General features: G+C 42.5%; 1 protein-coding gene and 1 long non-coding RNA gene across 3 annotated transcripts in view; both read left to right on the plus strand.

The window, feature by feature from the left end:
- The window catches only part of adamts18 (ADAM metallopeptidase with thrombospondin type 1 motif, 18), a 97278-nt gene extending 87990 nt beyond the window's left edge, over nt 1–9288 (plus strand). For both annotated transcript variants that reach the window (XM_069535781.1, XM_020080358.2), the window contains 6 exons: nt 3238–3442; nt 5106–5300; nt 6147–6217; nt 6398–6563; nt 7927–8122; nt 8419–9288. In XM_069535781.1, coding sequence (XP_069391882.1) covers nt 3238–3442; nt 5106–5300; nt 6147–6217; nt 6398–6563; nt 7927–8122; nt 8419–8534 — 949 coding nt within the window. In that variant the 3' untranslated portion in view covers nt 8535–9288. The remainder of the gene's footprint in view (nt 1–3237; nt 3443–5105; nt 5301–6146; nt 6218–6397; nt 6564–7926; nt 8123–8418) is intronic.
- A 15783-nt stretch (nt 9289–25071) lies between these two features.
- The window catches only part of LOC109624921 (uncharacterized), a 38822-nt gene continuing 37336 nt past the window's right edge, over nt 25072–26557 (plus strand). Inside the window, exon 1 of the long non-coding RNA XR_002202419.2 lies at nt 25072–25219. This is a non-coding gene — a long non-coding RNA (uncharacterized lncRNA). The remainder of the gene's footprint in view (nt 25220–26557) is intronic.

The raw sequence follows: 26557 nt of genomic DNA on the forward strand, positions 1-26557 counted from the left end.
CTGGATGTGTGTGTGTGTGTGTGTGTGTCTGTGTGTGTGTGTGTGTGTGTGTGTGCGTGCGTGTGTGTGACGGCGGAATGTGAAAAAGCCTGCTTATCTCCACGGCGTGTATCTCGGGTGCTGACAGGCCTATCCATGTTTTATTGTGCAGAGACGGCGATATTCCCACAGGGCCCGGCCAGTCTAGCCATGCAGAGGCAGTCAAACCCCCCTCCACACCCTCACCCCTTCACTCCCATCTACCCCCTCATGCTTTAGACACATTTTAAACCTCCCCTCCCTGTATTGGTGTCTTGAGACAGACAGTGGTGCTGAAGCACTTCCTAGGCATAAAATGGGGATGCGAGGAGAATTTTAAGGCGTCAGTTCAATCTTACAGCTCAGCTTGCAGTAAGAAGTCATATCTCATAGAAGTTTGTGTCCTGTCTTGCTTTGTCCACTTCCCAGCTCCCATCATCAGTTTCTACAACCTCTCTATCTTCCTCCTCTGGACTTCCATCTCTGCTGTTTGAAGTTACTTTGCTCTTTCACTAGGCAGCGGCCATCTGTAGACTCACTTACCACAGGTCGGGGATTTCTCTGTGTGTCAACACACCGCAGCAAAGATGGATACATAAAAGCGAGGCGCATTGTACCTGTGCCAGAGAAGATGAGCAGGAAAAAAGAGGATGTGTGCAGACGATGCTGACCAGAGCCTGAATTTATTTGAGAATCAAACTGAAGAATGCTCTAAAAAGCCAACTTGCATGTCAAATATTTCTTTGCTAAAAGTGAAGAATGAGAGAGATTTATGACGTGACTTCTACTCACAGCAAAGTTAAAGAGCAGCTCTTGAATGACCACATGATGAATCATGTATTCTCAGAGCTGGAGCCAATCAGAGACCAAAAAGATGTGGCAACGATATGAAAAAAAACTGTTAAAACATATGTAACTTTTGTTATATTCATTTTATATTTACATTAATTATGTATATTTCCAAAATAACAATTTATATTTGTTCAAAATAAATGTATTAATAGGGATGAAATAACAAAACATAATCCATTTTCTTAGTGGGGAGCAAAGAGAAGGAAAATGATTCTGCTGCTGGTAGATGGAGTCAGAGCAATGCTTGAGTACCACATTGGCAACAGCACAGCAGGAGATAAAGTTCGCAAATCAAATCATATTTTTCACTGTTGGCCCAAAGTCGAACTCATTCAGTATTTTTTTAAAAGAGAGCTAATCGTATTGTGAATAGCTTCAACACTTAAACTACACAATTCTGAATTACACATATTTGGATGACATATTGCTGAGTATCATGTCTCAGACGGTGTCTGCTCACCTCTGCTTCTGTTCTGCAACCTCCTGAAACGTGCTCTTAACCAACTGGGCAGAGCCCCTAAAGGCCTCTCATGTATGTAAAAAAGATCTTAAGTATCTGTCGCTAAAATCTAACATTTCACCTGCAGCCCCTTAATAAATACCGGCCCAGGCTTACATTGGAACAATTGACAGGCCTTTTTCAGAGCAGATGTGTTGAATTGTCCCAGTAAGAAAAGGTGACTAATAACATTAGTGATGGCTGGAGAAGCTGGTGGAGGTAACCCCTACAGTACATATGTAGAAATGTTCAACGAGCTGTACCAACATCATGGAATACCAACAATGTTATGAAGGAAGGAATATAACTAAATGACTTTATTAGAAAAGAAGAGATAGCAGGACTGCATATGCAAGTAAAATGAGAACAGATGGTAAAGTTCTACAAACTGAACAAATTTGAAAACGGGTTTTGAAGTTTTCGAGTGAATAAGGGTAGGGTAACCTGTTAATTAGAGGTGTTCATTATTGGTTGGGTAAAATTACTCAAGAAAAACCTCCAATCAAACTGAATATTAGTTTAAGAATAGATGTTTATTTATTGGTGGAAACCAGTGTGCAGACATACAATTACTAAAAAATGCATGGCAGAGCTTTCCAGAGCCTCTCCTCCTCAAAATATGTCAGTTATTGAAACATTTCAGAGATACAAATTACAGCTGGGTCAGTGGTGGTTTGCAGCGGAGCAGAGTGGCACTTCAGCCACTTTCACTTAATGATATATTGTTATTTATAAGCCTAGGCAAAAAAAGCAAACAGTCCCCAAGCCAAAAATCCAAAACCGATGCTTTCAGGTCCCAATGGTTCACATCTTTCCCTCTTCCCAAATTGCAGTTTTGACTGCGGCATTTGAAAGAGAATGAAAGCATTTTTCTTCCCCTGGAGCAGGTCGGGCAGGCGTGGAGGAATGGTCTTTGTGGTGGCATGTCGTCTCGGAATTGGACTGAGCCATCTGCCCATCTCTCCACGTCCCTCTTCTAAGCCTGTGGTTGTCAGACCACTCATTTGCTGTAATCTCCCCTGTTCAGAGCCGATGCCAAGACAGAAGCTATTTTTGAGAGCAGTAGGCTTTCATCAGTGGCAAAGCAGGATTTCAGAGAAACATAAGGAGAGGAGAGGTAATAGTGCACTGAACTAAAAGAATAGACATGAGAAACAAAAAAGCATGAACAGGTGAAAAACTGAAAAAAGAGGAATGAAATCGACAGAAGAGAGAACTGAAGGATTGTTGACCACATCTGTCTGTGGCCTTATTTCATGTTGTATATTGCGGTTGGCTCTGTAGCCCTGGGACCACTGTAATGATGAGCTGTTTATACAATATGGTTTTCCATGTTTAGTTTCAGATACGAATAGTACTGAGAGAGATGGATGGATATGGGTATATATATTTCAGTGTGTGTATTTCCTTTGTATGTCATTAAATACCACTTTGACCAGTGACAAAGATCAATATGTAAAAATATTGTGCGTATTTTAAAAGCAGCAGGTCCAGGTTTTAAGTAAGCAGAAAGAGCAAAGCCTAAAGCGCTCACCGTTTGGAGCTTTTTAATAATAATAAAGGGGTATTCTTAAGTCTTTGGTTTGATAGCACTCACTGGAAATTTAGCGTGAAATTGTGTTTTGTGCATGTGAGTGTGTTTGGACCTAAAATAAGTGCAGCAGATCAGAGTTGGGACCTGTGGTTGGCTCGTCTGATTAGGAGCTCCATCATGAGGCTGGTTTTCCCGATGACAAAGCTCCACATGTTGCATGAATAACAAACACAACATGTACAATTCAGCATTTTATTCAACCGCTCACACCTCCCATGTTTCTTTTAGTCTCCTCACTCAACATCTCTCTCTCTCTCGCTTTGTCTCTGCACAGCTGGGCCACAGGCGACTGGGGCTCCTGCAGTCGCTCGTGCGGAGGAGGCCAGCAGACGAGGACCCTGCGCTGCCTGAGAAAGGTCACTTACCAGAGGGAGGAGGTGGTGGCTCACTCCCTCTGCCCCGTCATTTCTCCGGCCCAAGTCCAGCCCTGCCACACCCAGGCCTGTCCGCCTGAGTGGAGCACGGGATCTTGGTCACAGGTGGGTTTGCAGAAGATCTTGAAAACCTGAACATGGTAAAAACGACCTAAACATCTACACTAGCATTATGACATTGTTATTCAGAGCATGTTATCAGGCTGATATATATATATATGGTGCCTGTATAACACTGAGGCTGCAGACTCAAAGTCTTTGTATATTCTTCCAACTTTCAGCCTTAACTTTCAAAGATAAATCTGGCTGCAGGCTGGCAGAGTTTAGACGAGTGTGTGAGAACATGGTGTAAATCCACAGGAGGTATAAAATGTAAATGTGCAGACCCTGAACAGCAAATACTGTAAAGCTACAGTCAGTCAATTCAATTCAGCTGCATACAATATCAAAAATTTAATAATGCATGGAAGCAATGTGATTGACCTGTTGTTAGTAATAGTCATGAATAAAAATATAATGACTCAGAAATGTAGGAAAAACATTAGAAAACAGGTTTCAATCAGCCTGTCAACACACACACACACACACACACACACACACACACACACACACACACAGTGGGTTTCTTTTGCATGCAATGCAATTCACTCAAGCTAAAATAAACGCTCTGCTGCCCTCTGTTGGACACAGAAAATAATGACTTGCCTTCAACGACTGTCTGAAATATTAAACGTTCTTTGTGCCTTCTGTTGGTTGCTCTTTGTCTTCTATTTCATTCCAATCACATCTCTTTTCTTCTCCCTTTAATTTCTATTTTAAAGTTCCAGCATTTTAATTGGTGCAGTTTAATCAGAATTATATACAGCCCTACAAAAGTGATCATGGTCTGATTTGCATTCAACTCCTGATTTGTCAAATGTTCATTTGCAGAAAACATGAAGCATAATACTTTTTAGTGTCATGTTTATTGTTAATTTAGTAGGTCTTATAGTTTCTGACCTTTCCCTACATCCTGTATACCATATTAACAGCTTGGCAGCAGATTAGATAGTTTGTCAAAGTTTGATTAGCTGGTGTGACCTGCACAGTGCGGCCATCATTTGTTAGGATGCTCGGGTTGTTCCGCCAGTCCGAGTTCAGTGGGCGGTCACTCAGAGATGAGGCCAGTCCACGTGAAAAAGGTCAATCGGACCTTTCAATGACAAAAGGACAATAGGGGATTTGTGTATCTAAATGGGTATGCACAGATGTGTATGTGTCTTATGTCTAATAAATTATTGTAATGTTGTTGCATAAACTGCAGTGTTGGCAGTGGTCGTCAGTCCCAGCGGAGTGTGACTCTGCCGTCCATCTCTGAACGGTTCACGTGGAGTTTACAGCAGTGATGTGTCCTGTCGTTGGAGACTGTGATGGGCCAGGGTCACATTCATCTCCCAGTTATTGGTTTATTGTATCTGATGTTAGACCATAATGGACTGTCGTCAAACCACTGACCTTCTGTTTGCTTGTCCACCATGTGGTGAATTGGAAAAGCATTGACAGTGCCAAGGATTTAACCTCTGTTAATATGGCCTGCTGCTTAAATGTGTTGAGAGCTGAAGGTTAAAACAATCATAAGTATCAGGCTGAGTTAGTGTGTGTGTGTGTGTAATTGATGATCATTAAACGTTTGCTTATTGAATCACTAAACTCCTGATGATGCAATCATCTTTGCCTCTGACCTCTACTCCACGCTGACTTCTTTTACTTCCTCTTCATCCACTCACAGTGCTCCAAGACCTGTGGCCGTGGACTGAGGAAGCGCAGTGTGTTTTGCAGCAGCACCGACCCCGGGGCCAAAGCAGTGGTGGTGCCCGACAGCATGTGCAGACAGCACCACAGACCCAAAGCCCAAGAGACCTGCGTCCTGCGGCGTTGCCCCAAAAACGAAAGGCTGCAGTGGATACCCACTCCCTGGGGAGAGGTAAGGAACAAAGAGACATGGAGCTCAGGGAGAAGGAGCATCAGAAGTGAAATGTCTTGTTTCCAGTTGAATAATTTCAAGGCAAGCTCCGCACTAAAGCACTTGATGTGTGTTGAAAGTAAAAAGTGATGCACTTATTGTTGCATGGAGAGGAAGACATGACATAAAAACTGTCTGGGAAGTAGAGGAGGTCGGTCAAGGGAAAAGGGATAACTGAAAATGAATGGTAAATAAAGAGTAGTATATTTTTCATGTAATAATTTGTGGAATAATGCTAATTAAAAGTGGATGTTTCATGCTGCACAATTCAAATCAATTTTTGTAATTATAAAAATTATATATAATTGTTATATATGACAGGATATTGATGTCACTGGAATATAATGTATATATATATTATATACATAATTGGTCGGTTATTCAGTGACATTAAAAGTTAAACTTATTTTAACTAGATCATTTACATCTTTCAACAAAACAGTTTTTTGTTAGTATTAGACATTTCAAGTTTAGTGACATACTCAAACTATGTTTTAAAAACAAGTCACAGTTTTGTTTGTTTTCTCTACACACAGTTAGTCTCAGTATTCATGATGCGGGAAAGACGCCAGACACGACGACTTACACACACACACGTACATACACACTGTATTATTGAGAAAATACTGCACTTATTGTTTTGGCTCTTTTTCTACAGTGACCTTGTGGTGTCTGCTGCTATAAGCACCCCTCTGCATCACACACACACACACACACACACACACACACACACACACACACACACACACACACACTTAGAGAGTTCATTTTCTAAAACTGTCCCCCCCTGCCTGTGCTGTGTTTCAGTGCTCCAGGTCGTGTGGCTCAGGCATCCAGAAGAGAGAGCTTCGCTGCGGGGAGAGAGACTCACAGGGAGGGTATGTTCCTTCAACTGCACACCGAGACATCCCTCACACTTTAACAGATCTGTGCACAAGCTCAAGACCCCACTGCGTCACCTGTGTAGTATATCCCGAGTCAGAATTTCAGTGTCTTCAAAATTGGTTGCTCTGTCGGCAAAGTCATGTTGAACAAGCACCCTGCTCTCTCCTGCGCAGGTATGTGGAGTTCCCCATACGCAGGTGCAGGAATATGGCCAAACCTTTGGTGGATCTCCAGCAGGGCTGCAACCGAGGTCCATGCCCAGAGCTCCCGCGGGTCGTCCCTGGCAGAACAACCTCCAACACTGTGGTGTTGGGCTGGTACCCTTCTCCCTGGCAGCAGGTACACTTGCTCATGCTTTGATCCAAAAACCAAACTACATGACAGACTTTTAGTCTGATACATGTGTTCCAGCTGACAGTCTTCCACTTTGGAGCTTTTGACAAACATGTGACGCGCTATGCTGACGTGTATGGATGTAATGGTAGTGTGTGTATATTTTCTTTCTAGAAAATAATTTTTACTCAAGTATAACTTTGCTAATCCTCTTGCACTAACAGAGCTTTTTCAATCAATTAAGAACAAATCATTTAAAAAATTTATTCATATCTATAGATAGTTTTATGGACATATGTATTATATACAAGAACAGAAAGATGAAGGGGGAGGAGCCTTGTGAAGTCCAGTTGAAACAGAATCAAACAGCAGACATGCAGTATGAATGTAGAGGTAACATGAAAGGTCTGGGACGTTCTAGAGTCTAATTTTGTTGTTATTTGTTTTAATTGAACACATCTCCTGAACAGGGCTCCTCAGTTTTACCTCATTTCTTTTCTTTCACTTCACTGATTTAAGTGAACCAGGCCCTCTGCTCTATGAGGTCCTGGAATAAGGACAACAGCACAACATCTGGATAGAAACAACACAGGACACGGGACCATGAGTGGCTCCTCTGTTCCAATATCTTTGATTCTGTAAAAATCTCAAAGGCAGACTGCTCAGTTTAGGTGGAGGAAATTCAAAGACTGTATACATGATCAGAACGGGATCCATGTCTGTGATCGTGTCACTGCAGGTTTGTCTCATCAAGTGTTCAGACGCTGCAGTATTCTGGTTTCTATCAGAGAACTCCTGGTGATATCCAGGTTTCAGAAATCAGGATGAGCTCTTGCTGGTTACCAGGTTCCTCCGATGATCCTGCCATTGCTAGTACAGTAGTGTAGATGTAAACCATGACTGGCTTGTTGTGCTGAATGGGCCTCAGTTGCCATTGAAAGCTCCATTCTGTGACAAAGCCTTTTGGGGCAGGCTGTGCAGTTTGTATGTTACTTCATCTATGACGTACAAAGTCTTAGGGGCCATCTCATGTAGCACAGCGTCTCATTCTGCTTGATGTGGAGCCTGTGATCGCTGTATGTTTCCACCAGAGAGAGATGTGTCATGACAGCTCACTGGAGGGCAAGTACATGCTGGATGGGATGTTTGTTTTATTCATCTCTTCTTTATCTCTGTATGGACTTTTCCTCCACCGATTCTCCTCCCTTCTCTGCTCCTTTTGTGACAACTCTTTTCCCTCCATGCGCTTCAACGTTTTGATCTCCTCCTCCTATTTATATCCCTGCGCTCCTTCTCATTTCTCTTTCCTTCTCATCCTGCCTTCCCTTTTCATTTCTGACTCTACTGTTTCCTCCTGCCTCTGTCTCAGTGCTCCGTGTCTTGCGGTGGAGGGGTTCAGACTCGGTCCATCCAGTGTCTCCGGCAAGGTCGCCCCACAGCTGGCTGCCTGCCCCACCAGAGGCCTGTCAGCTCTAGGGCGTGCAACACACACTTCTGCCCAGCCGCTCCCCCGGCTCCGGCACAGCGCCCCGGCTGGATGACGGCTGCCAGACCGACACAGAAAGGTAAATTCCTCATAGGGAAGGAAACAAATTCATCAAGTTTAATTTACTTGTGACCAAAGACAAGCAACTCAAGGGAATTGTTGATTGGGAAAAAAAGGATACATTTATCGTTCAGTTCATTTATCAAGAGCAAAGTGAAAAATTTTAGTTACAACTTCTTAAATGTTATCTTTAGCTTATTTTCTCTACTTGCGTTATATCCTAATAAAATGAAACTCTGGGTGGCAAACCAAACCAAAAATTAAAGGTCCACAATAAAAAAAAAAGTGAAATCATTTTTTCTGTTTTCTCTGCAGACGAACACTGCGTGGATCATTTCAGCTGGTGCCACTTGGTTCCGCAGCACGGCGTCTGTAACCACAGGTTCTACGGACAACAGTGCTGCAGGTCCTGCTCCAGCAAGAGGCCGTAGAGCTCCGGTGCATCTGAGTCAGTGGCGTGGAGTGGAGTGGCGTGGCAGTGGAGCCTCTGAAGGAAACTTAACTCCAGAGGCTGTTCAGGGTGCGAAGACACAGAACTGTGTGTTTTCTTCCTGCAGTACTTGACTAATGGATTTTTGGGGAAAATACTTTTCTTTAAAGAAGGCAATGTGGCTGCTGATGCTCATCTGCAAAAGCAGTGTCATCGAGTGATTGATCACATTGAGACTGAAAAGACAAATCACAGAGCATCTGAATATGTTGTTGTTATTTTGCAGAGTGTTTTGGAAACGTCTGGATTTTACAAGCCATCTAGAGAAGAGGAAAGGACAATAGCATTCTCAGCTTGCTTGTATACTGTATGTTGTATGTTTAAAGGTGGTCGCACACACCTTAATTTAAATTATTATGGTTCCTAATATATCATTTCCAATTTGTCTGATGTGCAGTGCATCTGTGACATGTTATTTCTGTTTGGATTTACCATAGAATTGAGTCAGTCACCCTCAAATCCACGTCGTGAGATTTTATGTGAGGTGTCAGAATTTCTCCTCATTCTCGTTCGCTCTCCAGTCGTCTGTTCGCTGCTGCTGAATCAAAGACCGATTCTTTCCTGTGCATTCCATTCATGTAAACGCCATGAAAACATGCCTGTGTATGTAAAACAGTATATTCAGTCTCGCTGTAACTGCTCATTTTTATCTCCTGTATCGTTATGTTAATACAACTTGATGATCTATTTGTCTATTTCCTTTCTTCCCCGTGCTCTCTCTATCGATTACAGCTACATTAAGGAGAACAGAAACACAATATAAATTTGAATCATGGCGGATTATAATGAGAAGAGGTCCGCTGCAGGTCATCCTGCACTTCCCTTCACCTTTTTGTGTTTTACTGCCCATGACGTAACTGTTTTGCTTCACTACCACTGTTCGGATCAGTGTTGTCAGTTGAGCAAAGGAGGAACCTCTAAACATTAACGTTTTTTAAAATCTCATTGAGTTCTCACTGAGTGAATGATGGATCTTGATGAAAAGAACCTGGCATATTAAGAGACTAATATATATATTTATGAGTGTGTCCAATTTCAACTATTTTACACGTCTCAAATCAAATTTTATGCTGCAAGTTTATGTTAATCTTTTTTCTCGATTTTTCTTTATCATATCCACTCAAGTAAACTTTTCAGTGGGTGTGAATGAAAACTCTTCCTGAAAAACCAAAACAATGAGCTTAAAGACACTAACAGGTTCTGAGGGGAACTGCAGATTGCTTGAGGTTTTCTGTGGATTTTACTCATTGAATCCATTTTGGTAATAAAAGATATTAACAGAGCAGCTTTAATGTTTTTATGACATTAGTGTTTTCATGTATGCTCGACTGTTTTGTCCTCCCCGTGAACAAAAGGGACGTTTTAATGTTCGATGGCCACTGTTTGTCTGACCACTCAGTGGGAATCTGCGCTAGCATCGGCCTCTCTGGCAACTTCAGACAGTAGATAACTTTTTGCCCCCTCAATACTTTCATAACTTGAAGCGTGCTGAGACTTATGCTGCTAAACAGTGTTTTTCTTACGGTGATTATCCCACCCTCTCTCGCACTGCGGGGGCTGCGATTGCTCTTTAATCAACCCGTCTGCATGAATCACGAGGCCTGGAGTCCCCACATCGTCTGGGCTGCATGCTGTTTACTGGCATGCTGTGAGCCAGACACCACAAGCCGAGGCCCACGCACATTCACACACAAATATGTCGACTCAGCTAACAAACACATATAACATGTCCATGGGGCTCTGGGCTAGGTGTGAAGGTGTGCGTCAACGGTGTTTGGATCTGTGTAGGCGAGAGCATGCGTGTGTAAATTGTGCGTGCATGAATGTTTTTTGTGATTTCGCGGATGCTTGTCTGTGTTTCCTGGTTGTGTCTGAAATGGAGAGGTTGCTTGTTCCATACATATGCATGTCCTTAAAACCCTGCTTATGATGTCTGCCTCTCAGTGGGGCAGCAATTTTACTGCTGAGCTGATGTGAGAATTTCTATTTCTCTTGCTCTTCCTGCTCTCTGTTCCAGATGGGATTCCATTTCTCTAGTCCATATTGGTTCATAAAAACATATTTTGATTAACTTAGCACAGGGAGCCACATCTACCTCGAGCATTACTGCAGCAGAGAAATGAAGAGGCCAAGACTCAAATAAAAGACAGAAACTGAGGCATATTTTTATTTTTTTATCCTGGCTTTAATTTGGACCCGTACCCACATGTTATGAATCTCAACACACGTAAGATTAATTATCGGCACTGATATGAGAATAGTGACAATGCTGCAGATTTTTTTTGCCCTCTTTAAATTCCTGATTCATCACATGCCTTTTGAAGAAACACTGTAACAACCTTGTGTAAAGCAAGCTAAGAGCACCAGGTCACCCTCTCTCCAATGAGGCTACACAACACGGACACTGAGCCAAAGTAGATGCCCCGCTCTGTCAACTGCAAAATAGGCCCCGTCTCTCTTAATACCTCCCCTACCCAAGCTGATCGATGCAGGTATTTCTTTTGTGATTTCAGTATGCTCTCCAGGTCCATCTCTTCTTTTTTTCCAGTTGGCAAAGCAGCAGTCATTGTCGGTCCAGCTGTAAGTCAGGGCTCGCTGTTATTTCCAGCCTCGACATTCCTCCACTAGCAAACTGTCAGGCAGCCTGGCTAAGACGGTCGTTTGTGTGCGGTTGGCGTGCAGTGAACCTTGATAGGACCCCTCACAACTGACAGTCAGCCTAATCACATCTTAACAGAGTTCAATCTCAGTGTGTGTGTGTGTGTGTGTGTGTGTGTGCGTGTGTGTGAGGACTGGGAGAACATGAGAGTGATCTCTTTATTTCTTGCAGGGCTTACTCCGAGGGCAGGCCTCAGAACAAGTGAGAGCTGTCATATTTCAACGGCAGCTCTCTCATCAGTACCTCTGTATCAGGTAGGGTTCACTGAGCGCATGCTCACACATACAAAAAGATAACACACACACTCTTGCCCCTTCCTTTATTTTTTTTATTTCCACCCAGTCTTTCTCTCTCACACACACACACACACACACACACACACACAGACAGACATAGACAACGAGTCTGCCTGCACAGGGGAGCACCAGATATTGGCTGCAGGGCGATTGCAGGTGGCTGCAGGGCTTGAGAGGTGTGCGATTGCGTGGAAGTCTCAGCGTGGGGCTCATTTGTTGCTGCCAGGCGTCTCCTCTGACGTTAAGAGATCTACCCCTTGCAGATCTCCGTGATTAACAGCTCCAGAGACGAGTGACAGCTCTGCGTCAAGCCGGGCCTTTGTGCCTCTGTCACACTGGATGATTTAAGAGTCGGTAAAAGACCTGTGGATCTCTCACCCGCGCCCCTGCTAAGCCTCCTTGGCTCCCCTGAACCCTCGCCCTGGTCCTTAACCACAACACGCTGCCAGTCTGCCTGTCATCCGCCTGCTCCTCTATCCATCTCCATTTGTTTTGTTTTTTCACACCATCACAACCTCTCCACTCCCTCTCCTTCTTGTCCTCCTCCAACTTGATTTCTATTGCTCCTTCATCACCTCTCTCTCGCTCACATCACTTCACAACCCCACCTGCTGTGTGTTGTGTCTGCAGTGGCTGTCACCTGCGAACCAGCTGCTGTCTATATATGTGTCTACATATGTTTTACAGGAAAAGCCCGTCTCTGTTGGGAGTCATCGGGGTGAGGAGTTTTTATACATGAAGTAAAGTAAAGAAGAACACAACCCTTTCCTTTGAAGACTCTGTTTGCACTGACGACTGGAAGATTCTGCTGTCTGACGTTGGACCGTCTCACTCTGTCATACTGCACCACTGCTCCCTGTGGTTACCTGAGCACCACTCTTGCCAAACACAATCCTCCTTGTCACGTTTTGAGGACACAAGTGCAGAAACATACTAAGCAGCGTTACATTACCCTCCCACGGAACATGTATGTTTCTCAACCATGACAGCCAATGATTTCTCTCCTTTTGCTCCTGAGCTGATTCTGTCTCTCTCTGTCTGACTGAAGCATAAAGGAAGACACAAGAGCTTTGTTTCCAAGCCTCCCCGCTCAGATCCAATCGGGTAAAAAGCTTTTACTTAACGTATTTTCTCCTGGAGGCTATGAATATTATTGATCTGTGTGTTTGCTGCAACTCTCTCTCATCTATCTTCCTTCGAGCGGCTGGTTTCTCATCATTCTCCCCCCACTGAGAGCTGATAAGGGTCCTCGGGGCCATGTGGGCACCAGCTGCAGCAGTGCCCACCTGCCTGTTAACCCTCCGACCTTGAGGAAACAGTGTCCAAGTAGCTGCAGAGAGCTCCTGCTTACGTGTGTGTTGTGTGTGTGTGTGTGTGTGTGTGTGTGTGTGTGTGTGTGTCTTGTCTTTTCCCCTTAATGTTGTATTTGTTCAGTGTCTGTATGTTTGTGAATTAATCAATGTAAAGTAGAAAGCTCATCCATTTCACCTCTCATCCTCCTCCCCCTCCTCCCTGGGGATCCATTGCTTGGATTGACATCAATATATTCATATAGAGTCATATACAGCGTGTAGACTACATGTACACACACGTGTATAAATACACATGTGCACACAAGGCAGCCTTTGAAATGCTGTGTTTGACAGTGGAGAAGGCTTCAAGCTGCCGCGGGCACTGGAGGAGAACGTGGCAACACTGGTCAGTTCCTCGTCTGACCACTAGAGGGCAATGCTTACCCAATAATTCCAAAAATGTGTCGCCCTCCTCCATCCACAATTTAAAGCTCATTTTAAATGCAAATTACAAACAACATAAACAAAGAACAACAGCAAAAAAAGAAGCATAAATCATACACTCGTACACCTACCAGATGCATGCAAATAGATTTCCCTAGATTTCCTAGTTCCCCAAACAGAAGCATTGACTTCTCTGACCTCTGCTGCTGAGTTACACATGACAACTGCTGCATTCACATTCCCAAACTTGATTTTGACAGGCGTCAGTTCAGTATTTGTAACAGTCATATTTTATTGATGAACCGTGTTCTCACGCTGGCTCATGGGGAATACAATCGCACAACAGATATGTAAATTCCAGACCTATCAATTTTTCAGACTCTTTGGTCTGCAATGCCAGACGAATCTCTGAGGTGATCCTTCATTTTCACCCCTTGCGGATAAAAAGACGAATAGGCGGAAAAACAAGCCAGGCTTGATTTTTTAGACCACCGGTGATTTCCTAAGTAAATGAAGTGCGCTCCAAGCATGTCGAGGGCAAAGCCGAATTATAAATAATCAGGGGGAAACATCATCAGACAGAAAGAAACGAGGTCAGAACTATTACTGATTAAGTATTACTTTTTTTGTGCAAGGCAAGCAACAAAACTGTTGTGGTGGAAAGTGAAGTGTTCTCCTTCATTGTGGAAAACAGCAAGGGAGCGTGTTTGTAGGTAAGTGGCCAAGGTTACAAACCTCAATAAATCAAAGCCACGCCAGTGTTTCAAACAAGGACACAGCAGTGGTCACACTACGGCAGATGCATTATTTTCAGATACACACTTTAGTTGCCGACATCCTCGTACCTAATGACTGTACTTCCCACATCTGGCTCACAGCACTCCCTGTGACTTGACCTCCCGCTGCACGATGACTTGTATCGAGTGGCCCACATGGTAGATGAAGAGCCTTAATCAGGCCCACCTTCAACAGGACTTTTTTTTATCTTATCCAGGCCTTTATGGGAATGAAGAAATTGCAGTTCATGCTTGAACAAAACGCCTCTGAAGTTTCATCCGACAGATATCCGCCGAAACTTATTTCAACTCAATAGGGGGAATTTCGGGATGTTTCGAACTGTCTCCATCATGGCAGCGTTAACGTTATCTCTGGCAGCTCAGATCAGTTTAATGGATCAGAATGGCTCGGTGAAATTTTCATGTCGAGCTAAAGCGGTGTTCTGCAAACCAAGGCGAGCTGCAGTTAAATCGCTGCTGCTGCATGTCATCCCACCTCAGCCTCACATTGCTTTAAACCCCGGCGCTCTGTGAGGGCTGGTGTGACTTCCATATCAAGCAAACCTACAGAGTTTACAGGAAGCTTTCGAAAATTGGTGCAAAAAGGCGCCGATAGGGTCCATCTGTGTGCTGTTAATCTTAGATATTTAAATTCTCAAAACAAGTCAGTGAAGGAGGTGTTTGTGTTTTGTGACGTCTCAGACAGCACGAGCAGAAGCTATTTACTGCAGTTAACATTGTGTGTGTGTGTGTGTGTGTGTGTGTGTGTGTGTGTGTGTGTGTGTGTGTTAGCTGTTTGTTCTTGGCATGCATGACATTTATGTGTGTACACGCGACAAAGTTGCGCAGGAATAAATCACAACTTTTCCTAAGACAATAGTGACAGTCGCGCGTCGATCTCATCCCGCTGAATCGTCTGTGGCTGTCAGCAACTGCTCAGAAATGGAAAGATTTATATATATATGCAGACGAAGGGAGAGAGAGGGGGAGAGAATGAGAGAGACAGACAGAGACGGAGTGAGAAAGAGGAGTCTGACAGATTTCAGTGACAATGTGCCTTACAGCCACTTCCTCTGTGCTTTTTACCCGGTGCCTCTGGTGAAGTACACACATGAAAGTGAAGGAGGCATCACATGCAGCCAAATCGCTGAACGGCACCATTTCAGATACAAAACATCTGTCACCTGAAGCTGGAGTCACTCGATTTGACGGCTTAGCTCACCTCACTTTCAGCAGCGTGTTTACTGGGAACTTAAATGGTGGAAATATGACAAACATAAAACCAAAAAAGGCTCTCAACACACACACACACACACACACACACACACGCACACACAATAAATAAATCACATTTTACAAATGGTTCCCTTTATTAGACAGAGCACTTGTAGCAGGCAGGACTACTCTCTAAATATACCCTCTTTGTTCTCTCTGAGTTTGTATCAACCTCTGTCGACAGCATTCACAAACACTGTGGATGCAAATCCAAATGAAGCAAATCAATCAAACCTCCCGCCCCTCTCTCCCCCCCCCCCGTCCTCATCCACCCACTTCCCACCAGCAGAGAAAGCAGCTGCCGATAAAGTGGAGCTAAAATGGGGAAGTTTGCCTCAGCTCAGGCCGGGTTTCCTTTGGAAGCAGCAGGGTGTGAGTAGTGGGAGTGGGGAGAGGTGGGCAGGTGGGTCTGGCTGTGCTGGCGAGGTTCAAGTTTCCCAGTTACCTTTGCTACACCTCGGCTAATCATCTAGCTCAGTGGTCGGTCCACACAGCGGGAGCCTCCAATGCCCCGTCCCTCTCTCCACCCTCCCCATGTTGGCCTCAATTAGTGGGGAATTAAAGTCCTGCTCCATGGATGGGATTCATGGGGGACACTGCTCCTTAATTACAGCAGCTCTCCATGTGCTGCTGGGGACTGATTGCGAGGCAAGACATCCACCAACCCAGCACCACCCCAGCCATAATCGGGGGTGTCTGGAATAGAGCGTTGTTCAAATCAGCAGGCAGATGCAGATTAGTTATTCAGCTGATACAATGGTGCAGAGCTACAAGTGTCACTGTGATTCTCTTCATTTTCTTATCCTGCTGCCTACAACTCGACCAGGGAGAGAAGAATCTAGTTTTTAATGCAGAAACAGTCAACAGCAGCTGTGAAAACGTCTCTGTTTTTCAGGCATTTTTCTCAGTTTGAAAGAAAAAATCTGGAAACTTTTGGAAAGCAAAACTTTCCTTCCACCTTCATTCGGGCTAATTGTCTGTGGGTATTTGCAGTGTGTGTGAAATGTATTTAATGTTGCAGACCATATGCTACAGAATATTTCCTCTTTGAATCAAAGTTATGTGGTTGATATAGTTTTTATTTTACTTACAATTATTCATGTGTTTATCACACTTTCTCTCATGACGTAAGTTAAATTGCAGCCTGGCTCAGTCTATGTAGTTGAAGTCAGAATCCTCCTCGTGTTCCAAATGTAGAACAGAGACTGAGAAAATGCAAACAGGATCTCAGTAAGATTTTTATTAAACTGAGGCTCTTAACCTTTTTTAGGAAGGTTTTCATAACCTGAGCTATTTAAAATTATGAGTATTAGGGTCACTTAAAGGGGAAAAATCTTAATAGTACAATAATAAAGTGTTAATATATTAGAAAAAATCATCATTTTATGCCATGTTGATAATATCAGAAGATCACCGTGTCACCTGCATCATGCATCTAGTTTTACTTTAACATAAATGTCCCAAATAAGAAAATACTTTATCTTTTGTCACATAAGTACCTCATTATCAAGTATCAAGACTCTGAATATAGAAACTGTACCTATTCTGAAGAGAGAACCACACAGACCTTGAGAAAATTACCTATTTAAGACTTGATTCTATTTATTCTTACATTATGATGCTCACAAACTCCAATTAGTTTTCTTTTTAATATGGTCCTAATAATGCTCTGCATCAAATAAAGCTGCCTTTATATTTCAATGAGAGTTGGTGGTTATTTGAACTCACTGCGTCTAAAGTCATGGTTGTGCTGCAGCCTTCAGAGGAAAGTTTCCTCTCATCTGTCAAATCTAACTCTTCACAAGTTGAGTCTGTGTGTGTTTGCAAACTGAGCCATGGGTCTAAATTTACAATCACCTTTAGTTAACAGCCCCTTTCTCCAAAGCAAAACTCCTTGTAGCAGCAGATCAGGTGACGGCTCCTTCAGCTGCAGCTGATTTAGCAGTTGAATGTGTCAACCAAGCAGTCCGACCTTTTGTATGCTAAGTTACCAGCTCACTGTGCATCTCTCTTGCTTCTGTCCTTCTGTCTGTGCTGAATGTGCGGAATATTAAGAGGAGATCAGAAAATGTGTCATTTTAAAGGGCACAGACATAAAATGTGTTTTGCTTTTTATTTCTGAGGACTTGTTGAAAGGTTGTGTCAACTTGTAGTCTTTAAAGGGGCCGCGAGGTCTCGGGGAAATGTGACATAATCAAAGCAATGTAGATTTAAAGACATTTTCATGTTTTCTTGTTCAGCTTATCTTCATTTCCTAGCATCTTAATGTGCTGTGAGGTTGCAAAGGTGGAAACAGGCTGCCAAAAATATGAAGACGAATTGTTTCAAATGCACAATATTTGTGCATAATTGCTTTTTCCCTTTGAATTGATTGGAATGGATTACAGAAATGTTTTCATCAGTATGTGTGTGTATGTTCATGTACATATACTGTTTGACCTTTTTCCTTTTTGTTGCTTTGATTGAACCAAAAAAGTAAACAAATAAGAAGAAAAAACAAAGAAAGCCGTTTTGACTGAACCCTTGCACCACTGTGCACCTCGAGGCTTGGGATGTTCCATGTGCCTAAATCATTTCACACATCTAGGCGATAGGAAGCGTGAGGGCTACGTCACAGGGGGTGCTATTGAGTCATTTTGTCACACAAATGAAAAGGACACATAATATGTATATATAAATAAAATGTGGTGCATGTGCAATGTTTCCTTTCCTCCTGAAGACTCACAAAATCATCAGGTTCAATAGCAAAGAAAAACCAAAGCAATTAGGAGAGGTGAATACTCACAACTATGTTTTTCATCTCATATATGCAGTGGGAAATGTACATAAAAGTATATATTCCACTGACTGCTGCCAAAAATGCACACTTGAGAGTATTGTATCCATAAATAAGACTGGAGCTACGCTCGTGCCCTTCAAAGGGACCCGAGCTTGTGATGGTTTGATATGCATTCTTTATTTTGGAGGGCAGGAAATTACACAGCCTGTTTCCACAACCCACATCTCAGTGTGGCTTTCTGTGAAAAGGTTGGAATAATCGCCCTTTGTTCCTGCACCTGTGCGATACAAAATACCCAGAAAACCCTCCTTGAATTTCTATGAAAAAGGCCACGAGAGCCACTTGTGACATGGGGAGCAGCAGCGGGCTGAAGTGGCTGCAATATTCTGGAATTAGCAATGATAGCTGAATACTCAGGGGAGGCAAGTGGGTACACATCTCCTTATGTTATTTTTACATTTCATTTTGAAAAGTCAGAGGGAGAAGAGAGAGCAGGAGTCAGCCATTAAATGTATCATTTGAATTTTTCTGCTACTGTGAACGTCCACCTCACATCGAGTCTGACGCCATAAAATAAGAAGTCAAGTATCCGCTAACTTCATTTGTGTTGTCTTCGTGCAGCACATGACAACCTCCAGCTTCAGAGTTTTGTATTCAGAAGAAGTGTTTCCCTGTCGCAGTACGTATCCCCTTGGAATAGACTTGCCTTTGGTGAATTAACAAAACTTTTTCAAAGGAAAGGCTCAGCCATCACCTCACAAACTACAAAGATGGCCTATTTCTCATTTCCTCAGAAACCACATGCAGACTGTATCCACAGCGTGGCTCTGACAAATGTCACCGTGCCACCTTTCACATTGGATTCTGCACTTGTATCAATAGTTAGGGAGGTTTCATAAATCAGCCGAGACAAGGTTTTCCCAATCTTCTTAGGGCTTAGTTTTACAGTGGTGTCGATAGCATGACAAATGAGAACCATTGTCACTTTTGAAGAAAAAGGAGGGACTGCTTAAAACTCATATATGCATGTTTTGATTCAGAGAAAATAGCCCAGTTCTCATGTGTGTGCACATGTAAGAGAGTGTGTATGCATAACATGTGTAAATAACCATCCTTGAGGTGTGATGGACAGGAGGGGAGAAAAACAAGAACACTGACAGCTGGTGTGTGAATGTAAAGCACAGAAATACATCAGAAATAAAAGCAATGGTTAAGTATGTGTGTGTGGTTGCAGCTTGTTCTTAAGTCAGGAATTCATGCAAGAGAAAACTGAATGCAAATAAAGATGAGAATGTGACAAGATGGAGCGATATTTTGACTTCAATTTAACGACACCATCTTTAGCCCAAAGATACAAGAATAATACAGTACAAGAAAATAATGTTGATGTAAATCTGAACTATTGATAAAAAACATTACTGTTAACATAAGCAGCACAGATTATGCAAACAATGACCAATTCAATGAAGCTTATTGGACTGAACAAAACTCTCTGAGCCTACAGGAAGTGTTTCGACCCTACAGCTGAACAGAGCAGCATTCAACAGAAATCCATATTTCATCAATTGAGAGTCCAAAGGCTTTGAGAGGTAATGGGCCCTTGTTTGACTGACAAGTGATGTCAGAGTAGAGCACTGGTGACACCACAGCGAGGCGTGCTGCAGATGGTGATGAGATAAACACGTGAACACCATGAACAGTGTTACAGTTTGTGTTCACACCAAAAACAAGCCAGTGTTAAAACACAGCAGGGTCCTGTGTTGTGTCATGCTTCAGGTTTTGGTGGAACAATGAAATACAGCTGAGGAAGTTGGGTTTGAGCTGCAGATCTGTATCACCACACAGCTGCTTGTTATACTCAGGTATAGGCAGATATATGTAGAGACGAGACCTTTTTTTGCTGAAACAACTGCTTGCTCTGGTTTGAGACAGTGTGTAAGTGGTGAGGGTGAACCGTGGACTGTATATGATGACGTGTGACGCTGTAAACAAAATCATCTGATCTCTGCAGCAGAATGAATACATTACATAACCCAGCACTCACCTGAACCCTGCAGAGGATTTGTTGCTGTTGTGAACACATCTAAGCAGAGCCCCCCCCCCCCCCCCCCCCCCCTCCCGCTGCGTTGTGTGAAAGGAAATCTCTGGAGAAGGTCCAGATCTCTGGAGTACCTCCTGAAAACAGCTAATGATTGACCCTGCTCACATTAAATGTTGCCATGTCAGCCATGATTAAAATAAACATTTTGATTAATGATCCAGGTCTTATAGATTACCGAATTTTACATGTGATAAAATACGCCTTCCCTTGAACCTTGTCAACAGTTTTGCTGTTATGTACCAAGAGATTCACTCCTGAAACTTCTTCTTCTGACTGAGGTGAATGAGACTATTTGTGCAGTTCTAGGCTTTGAAAAGAAAAACCCATTTGATTCAATTTCACCCCTATTTTATAGTGGTGGTGGCGGAGAGCTCGGAGCCTGATATCTCAAAACTTCAGCAGATATAAGCAAACTATCTGCATCGCTATAGGGCTTTGGGTGAAGTGAACCATTACTTCAAAATATCAAAAACAAATCCCTTTAGAAAATAATTGAAGCTGACGCCTGCCTCTTTTTTAGAAAGTTACCCCAAGAAACAAGCAAATGAACCACTGTTGCCCCACCATAATTAAACGCATGAGTCATGTTTGAGAATCAGAAACAACCTGAAGGTGGCCCGTGTCACCACAGTGTCAAGAGAGCGATGCCAGTCTCAGTGTTGCCTGTTTGACACCCTCTGTTTAAATGTGAAAGCAGTGGTTTTGAGGGTTTGGCAGTTCACGCTAAACTGAGGGGAAGGGAAGCAGCGGGTGTGTTAGTAGCACAAAATTAAAATGTCATTATGTGTCTCTATTCTTAGCTGAGACGGCTGCAGGGATCTCCCACATCTCTGACTTTGCTCCAAGAAGTGACATGTGGTTTCACTAAAGCTCACAATTTCATGTAAAATCCCAAGAGGGACTTCCAACACTTCCAACAGGATTCAAATATTGTGTTCACAGACTGTAGCACACATGAATGCACAGGCACCTCCCTCTAATAATAGTTAGAGCTGTGAAAAGGATTATCCAGATGAGATAACATCGAGGTATCGAGGTGTCACTGTCAGGTTTAATAACACAAGTCTTTTTTTTTTCTTGAACTTTTACAATGTTCGGCTGACTGGAGATGGAGAGATTTTATAAAGCGCACGTCGAGACAGAAAAGTTTCATGATCTCGGTGCTTTCAAGTCCATGGATGCATTAATCAGTTATTGAACACAATGTTTGGCCCCATGCACTGCAATGATTGAGTATGGGTGGTTTGAACACAACATTGGTGTAGAGGGTGGGTGTAGAGGCGCATAAACAAATTCTACTGAATATAAAGCCTGTATGTGTTTTCATAATGATATGGGCTTTTCTCAGAATCAGTGATTAGCTTAATTAGTGATGGCTTTGTAGGCTGAACACTAATGAAAGCATTTCTTTTAAATGTCATACAATCACAGTTTGTTTCACTGGTTTGTTTGGGGCAAAAAAAAACATCATTCATCTTAGGGATGCACATGTTCAGGATTTTTTTTTTTTAAAGAAAAGGAACTTGGGTGATATTTATTTTTATTATTTTTTTTAAAAATGTAAGATTTTAAGCTTTCTCAACCTAGCGTATTTTATTTCTACAAGCACATATTATTAAACATTAATTGTGATGTGAATTTTTTTTCTTCTTTTATGTGTTAAGCATATATGTAAGGATATTGTTTATTGTCCTTATAGAAAACAAGTTCTAAATCAAAACATACTTTCACCTCTTGATGAAATTATGTTCACACAAAGTTAATTTCCAGAGCTTTTAATTGTATCTCACAGTCTTCATCACACCAATTTTGGAAGAATTAGTTAAGAAATTACCAGGGTGTATCCTCTGGGCACCATGAACATCTCTATCATAATTAATGACAATCCATCCAAAAGTGCTTGATGTATTTCCTTAAAAAACTAAAAGGAGGAACCCGTTAGGAAAGGTTCAGTTCCATCCTCTAGGAGCCATGGGTAGGATTTAGATTACCACCTCTGGAACCATGCACGCTAAAAATGTTGAATATTAAAAATATATTCAGGATGAGGATGGGGTAGCACGTTGCACTTTTTCTTCTTTCTTTTTTTTTTTTTTTTGCTAAGAAACATCATCATATATACTGTATTTTGTTCCTTGTCTTAAAGATTCACTCTCCATGTGGAGCAACAGTTGCCAGCTTTCTACCGGAGCTGGTGCTACTGGCGGCGGCTGTGATATAAGTCAGCCAATCACATGTCACGCTCTGCTCAGTCTGCAGAGAGCTCACAAAACCTGCAAGATTTTTTTGCACTATTTTCTCTCCATTACCATTTTGATCAGACTGTCAGTTTAGGCCTTGTATTTTCAGCTCGACTCCAATCCTCCTCCTCCTCCACCTCCTCCTCCTCCACCTCCTCCTCCTCCTCCTCCTCCCTCCATCCCCTAGGCAGTGTCGTGGGCATAAAAAGCAGCCTGTTGAGCAGCCATCAGTCTGCTGGCATTTGATCAATGCCCAGGTCCCTTTGTGCTGCTAAGCGACAGATAAAAGAAGCAGTTATCAGCTCCACAACATCAGCCGCAGATAGCTTCGTGGCAGCGGCAGAGCGGGGCTGGTGCGGGGCTGAGGAGGGGGGGGTCACACTTCAGCAAAGTATCGAGGGGAGGGATTGGAGGGGGAGGAGAAGGGGGTGAGGACGTGGCAGCGAACCGTAGGTCAACGCCTTGATACAAGGTTTTACAGCTGTCACCAGGCCTCTGGAGAGAAACACAGAGTGGAGGAGATGAGGAGATGAGGGCATGGACAAAAAATAAAAGGCAGTCAGAAATTATGAGGGAGAAACATTGTAAGAGCCGACCTGAACCTGCAGGAGAGGGAATTGGACTCTGTTGTCTGGTTGAACTATGCGCTGTTGCCTTTGACTGCAGAGAGCACGCTGCCAAAAAACAAGGCAGCAGGCGACGCACATCCACAATCCAACAGAAACACACACGAGACACAAATATATGCTCCTGCATTACAGAGTATTCATCTGTCTGAATGATGTGTCTATCTTACCACCAGATGAACATGACACAACACAATCTCCAGTTCTGCCAATACTCATTGTCTCCAGCACCATAAAACACTGCCCTCTCCGCTATGGAGAGTCAATAAGCAGCAGTGGTTGGTACGTTTGGAACATCTCTTCTCACAAAGACTTTGTTGACAAATTTGTCAACACCTTCCTCTGTTTGAAGGAGACAAATATATTCAATTTATGGCAGCGCTTTGACTAAAGCAAACAGAAAAGTTTATACTTGTAAACAGCCTAATGGATTGAAGTGTCCAATTCTGCAAAGCGACGGATGGTACAAATGAGCGTCGCTGCAGAACAAAACCAATTCTGAAGCAGTGCGTGACAAGCAGAGTAATGACACGATGCTCACAGGGCTTTCTTTTTTGATGTGGATTACTGGGAGCGACAAAGAAAACAATGGAACGACAAAAAGCTGACAAGACTGCGGATATCAGCTGCTATTAAAGACCCCGAAGCGCCGACAGAAATAGTCTCTCTCTACCCTAATTTACTCAGGATGGGAGGTGAGGAGAAAGTTTTGAAAATTGTTTCAAAGATGTCGTCTTATTTAAAGTTCAGGTTCAGGATTGTACCAGAAAATATTTAGAGAGGAAATCGGAGTGGAAGGCAAATAGTCTCAAATTAGGGACGGATGCAAGGTGGACAGCCGTCTGCAGCCCAGACACATTTTAAAGGAAGTTCAAGATCAGTGCCACACTCAGAAACACGTCATTATAGACATGGACATGGAAATCTGGATATTTTCCTGAAAATGCAGGAAGAGGCTGTACATGAGAATGCAAAAGCTCCAGACATATCCTGAAACACCTCCTGCTGGCTCTCTGGTAACATTTCCAGAAAATGTCCTGGTGAGAATACGTGAGAATACAGCAGACAGACCCAAAACTGAAAAAAAATACTACCATGTACTTCCTCTCCCCTTCACTTGAAGGACATATTGTACTTTCTGCTCCACTAAGTTTTTTGACTACTTTTAAGACGGATGTTTTACAAAGTGGGTAAAACTACTTTCCAACCTGTCTGGATTCTGACATCTTACAAAAATACAAATTGTTTGATCAGGTAGTGTTTTATTGTGACGCAGACATGTAGTATAACAATGATCATTCACCATGTGTGTTTACAAATAAGTGAACAACCACATGCAAAATCAACTGGGATTAAAATATACAGCATATAGCTTCAAGTATATCCACAAAATGTACTAAGAAATTAAAAGTAAATAGTACTCGATATTATATTATCGTGTACTGTAACAATACTGTATAAATTGTAACAGATGAGTTCATTTGTAGCCTGACCAGTGTTTCAATGTTGTAGCTCATCAGGGAAATACTTTGTGTACTGCTGGGTACTTGATTATTCATTGTATTGTTCAGTGTATTTAATATGATACTAATTAATTTGATATGTATTTAATATAGTATTCATTTGATATGATATTTATTTGATATTATATTCATTTGACATATGTATTTAATATTTTTTTTGATATATGTATTTAAAATCTTGAACAGAAAATCCATTCCCTGAAAAAGCATATATACAGAGAAGTCACCTAAAGTGTTGAAAGTGCATGTAAAGTATATAAGCGTACATGTAGAGTAGAGACATATAGAACATATATATAGATATGAATCTAAGAAAGAAAAACACAATAATAATACAATTTGAATAAAATGAAGGAAACAAAAGTAGGTAAGTGATATAAAAAGCTGGGGAACTTAAGTTTATAAAAGAGGATTGGTTAAAATGGTAAAAAAAAGTGGGATCAGCCACTTCCACCTGGCTGGTCACTGCCACTTCACGTCACTTCCTCCTTTACTTTCCTCCTCCCATAAAGAAGACGCCAATCCCGCGACAGCGTGGCCCGCTGTGGAGGAAACATCATCCAGAGCTGCAGCGTGGGTCCGCTGCTCCAGCTGCTCCAGCTGCTGCTCTCTCAGGTAGGAGATCTGCAGACTGTCTCACGTGCAAACACCTGCCGCTGCTGCGCGACACGCGAGGATCTCACCTGTAGAGACGTGTGTGTGTGTGTGTGTGTGTGTGTGTGTGTGTGTGTGTGTGTGTGTGTGTTCTCTACCTTGATTAGTTCTTAGTATTTGCAGTGCAGTTTCTTTGTTTTTAGTCTGTCCTCAAGGTAACTACAAGTCTCACTTGGTATTTTCCGCTCACTGGTCCATTGAAAGAGGCAGAGGGAAGATAATTATATCTATGACAACCATAAATACAATTAGGCTAATAACTAGTCATGGAGAGTAACACAGTACCTTTACTTGCTTGATAATTTTTTAGCTAACTGTAATTGTACCCCTCGTCCATACGAGGGAAATTATCTGTAGCCTACAATGTGAAAGAAATTTGTCAGTGATGCAGCTGACATCATCAGCTCAACTGAAATTTTGATATGCAAAAACAATATGAGAAATCTTTGCATTAGCAGAATATTAAATACTTGGAGTAGATGTACACTTTTAAATGTACTGTTACTTAAGTAAGAAATGATGCAAGTTGAATTTAAAGTATTTCCCACTAACAATATTTCAGAGAAAACGGCAATAATTACATTTCCTCCCCCATTTGAAACCATTATATTCACAGTTGTACTTTTAATCTTGTTTCAGCAGCGTCTCCCACACATAGTGGGTGTCCAATATGACAGTTTGGGAGAATGTCTCCTCCTTTTTCTAAGATCTGCTGTGATTGACTCTGCATGAGTGGGAGAAGGCCTGAGGGAAGTTGGGGGGGTGAAGAGATAGGGGGTACGGACAGGAGGGTTTGTGTGTGTTGATTGGTACGAAGGAGGGTCTCTAAGTAGTAAAGGTCTGTCCGCTCCCTGGAGGGGAGAGTACTCGGTGTCAATAGGTGCCCACACAGCCACAAACACTTTTTACTCCTCAGTCTTCTCAAGCTGCTGGTTGGTGAGAGAAGCAAGAAAACCCACTGTGATGCGTCTGCCTTCACACAGCTTATGTTTCTGCTCTTGCCTCCTGCTTGTCTTTGTCTGCCACTTTCATTCTCTTTGTCTCTTACCTCTTGTTGTCCTTGTCTGTTTTTTTTCTTCCTCAATATTAAATGGCCTCGTTTTTGTGTGTCCATGCTTGCGTGGTTCGCGATTCAAGATTGCCTTATTTGTCCCAATTACACAGACAATTAAAGTGAGGTGACCGACATTCACAGTGCGTTCACAGACTTAATGAATTAAGACTAAGTGTAGACATAAACCGCACTCTCACTTCCCTCCCTCCTTATTCCTGCAGTTGTAAAGACTGAATGGAGGCGGT

The sequence above is a fragment of the Paralichthys olivaceus genome, chromosome 1 (assembly GCF_024713975.1).
Source record: "Paralichthys olivaceus isolate ysfri-2021 chromosome 1, ASM2471397v2, whole genome shotgun sequence".
Lineage (NCBI taxonomy): Eukaryota > Metazoa > Chordata > Actinopteri > Pleuronectiformes > Paralichthyidae > Paralichthys > Paralichthys olivaceus.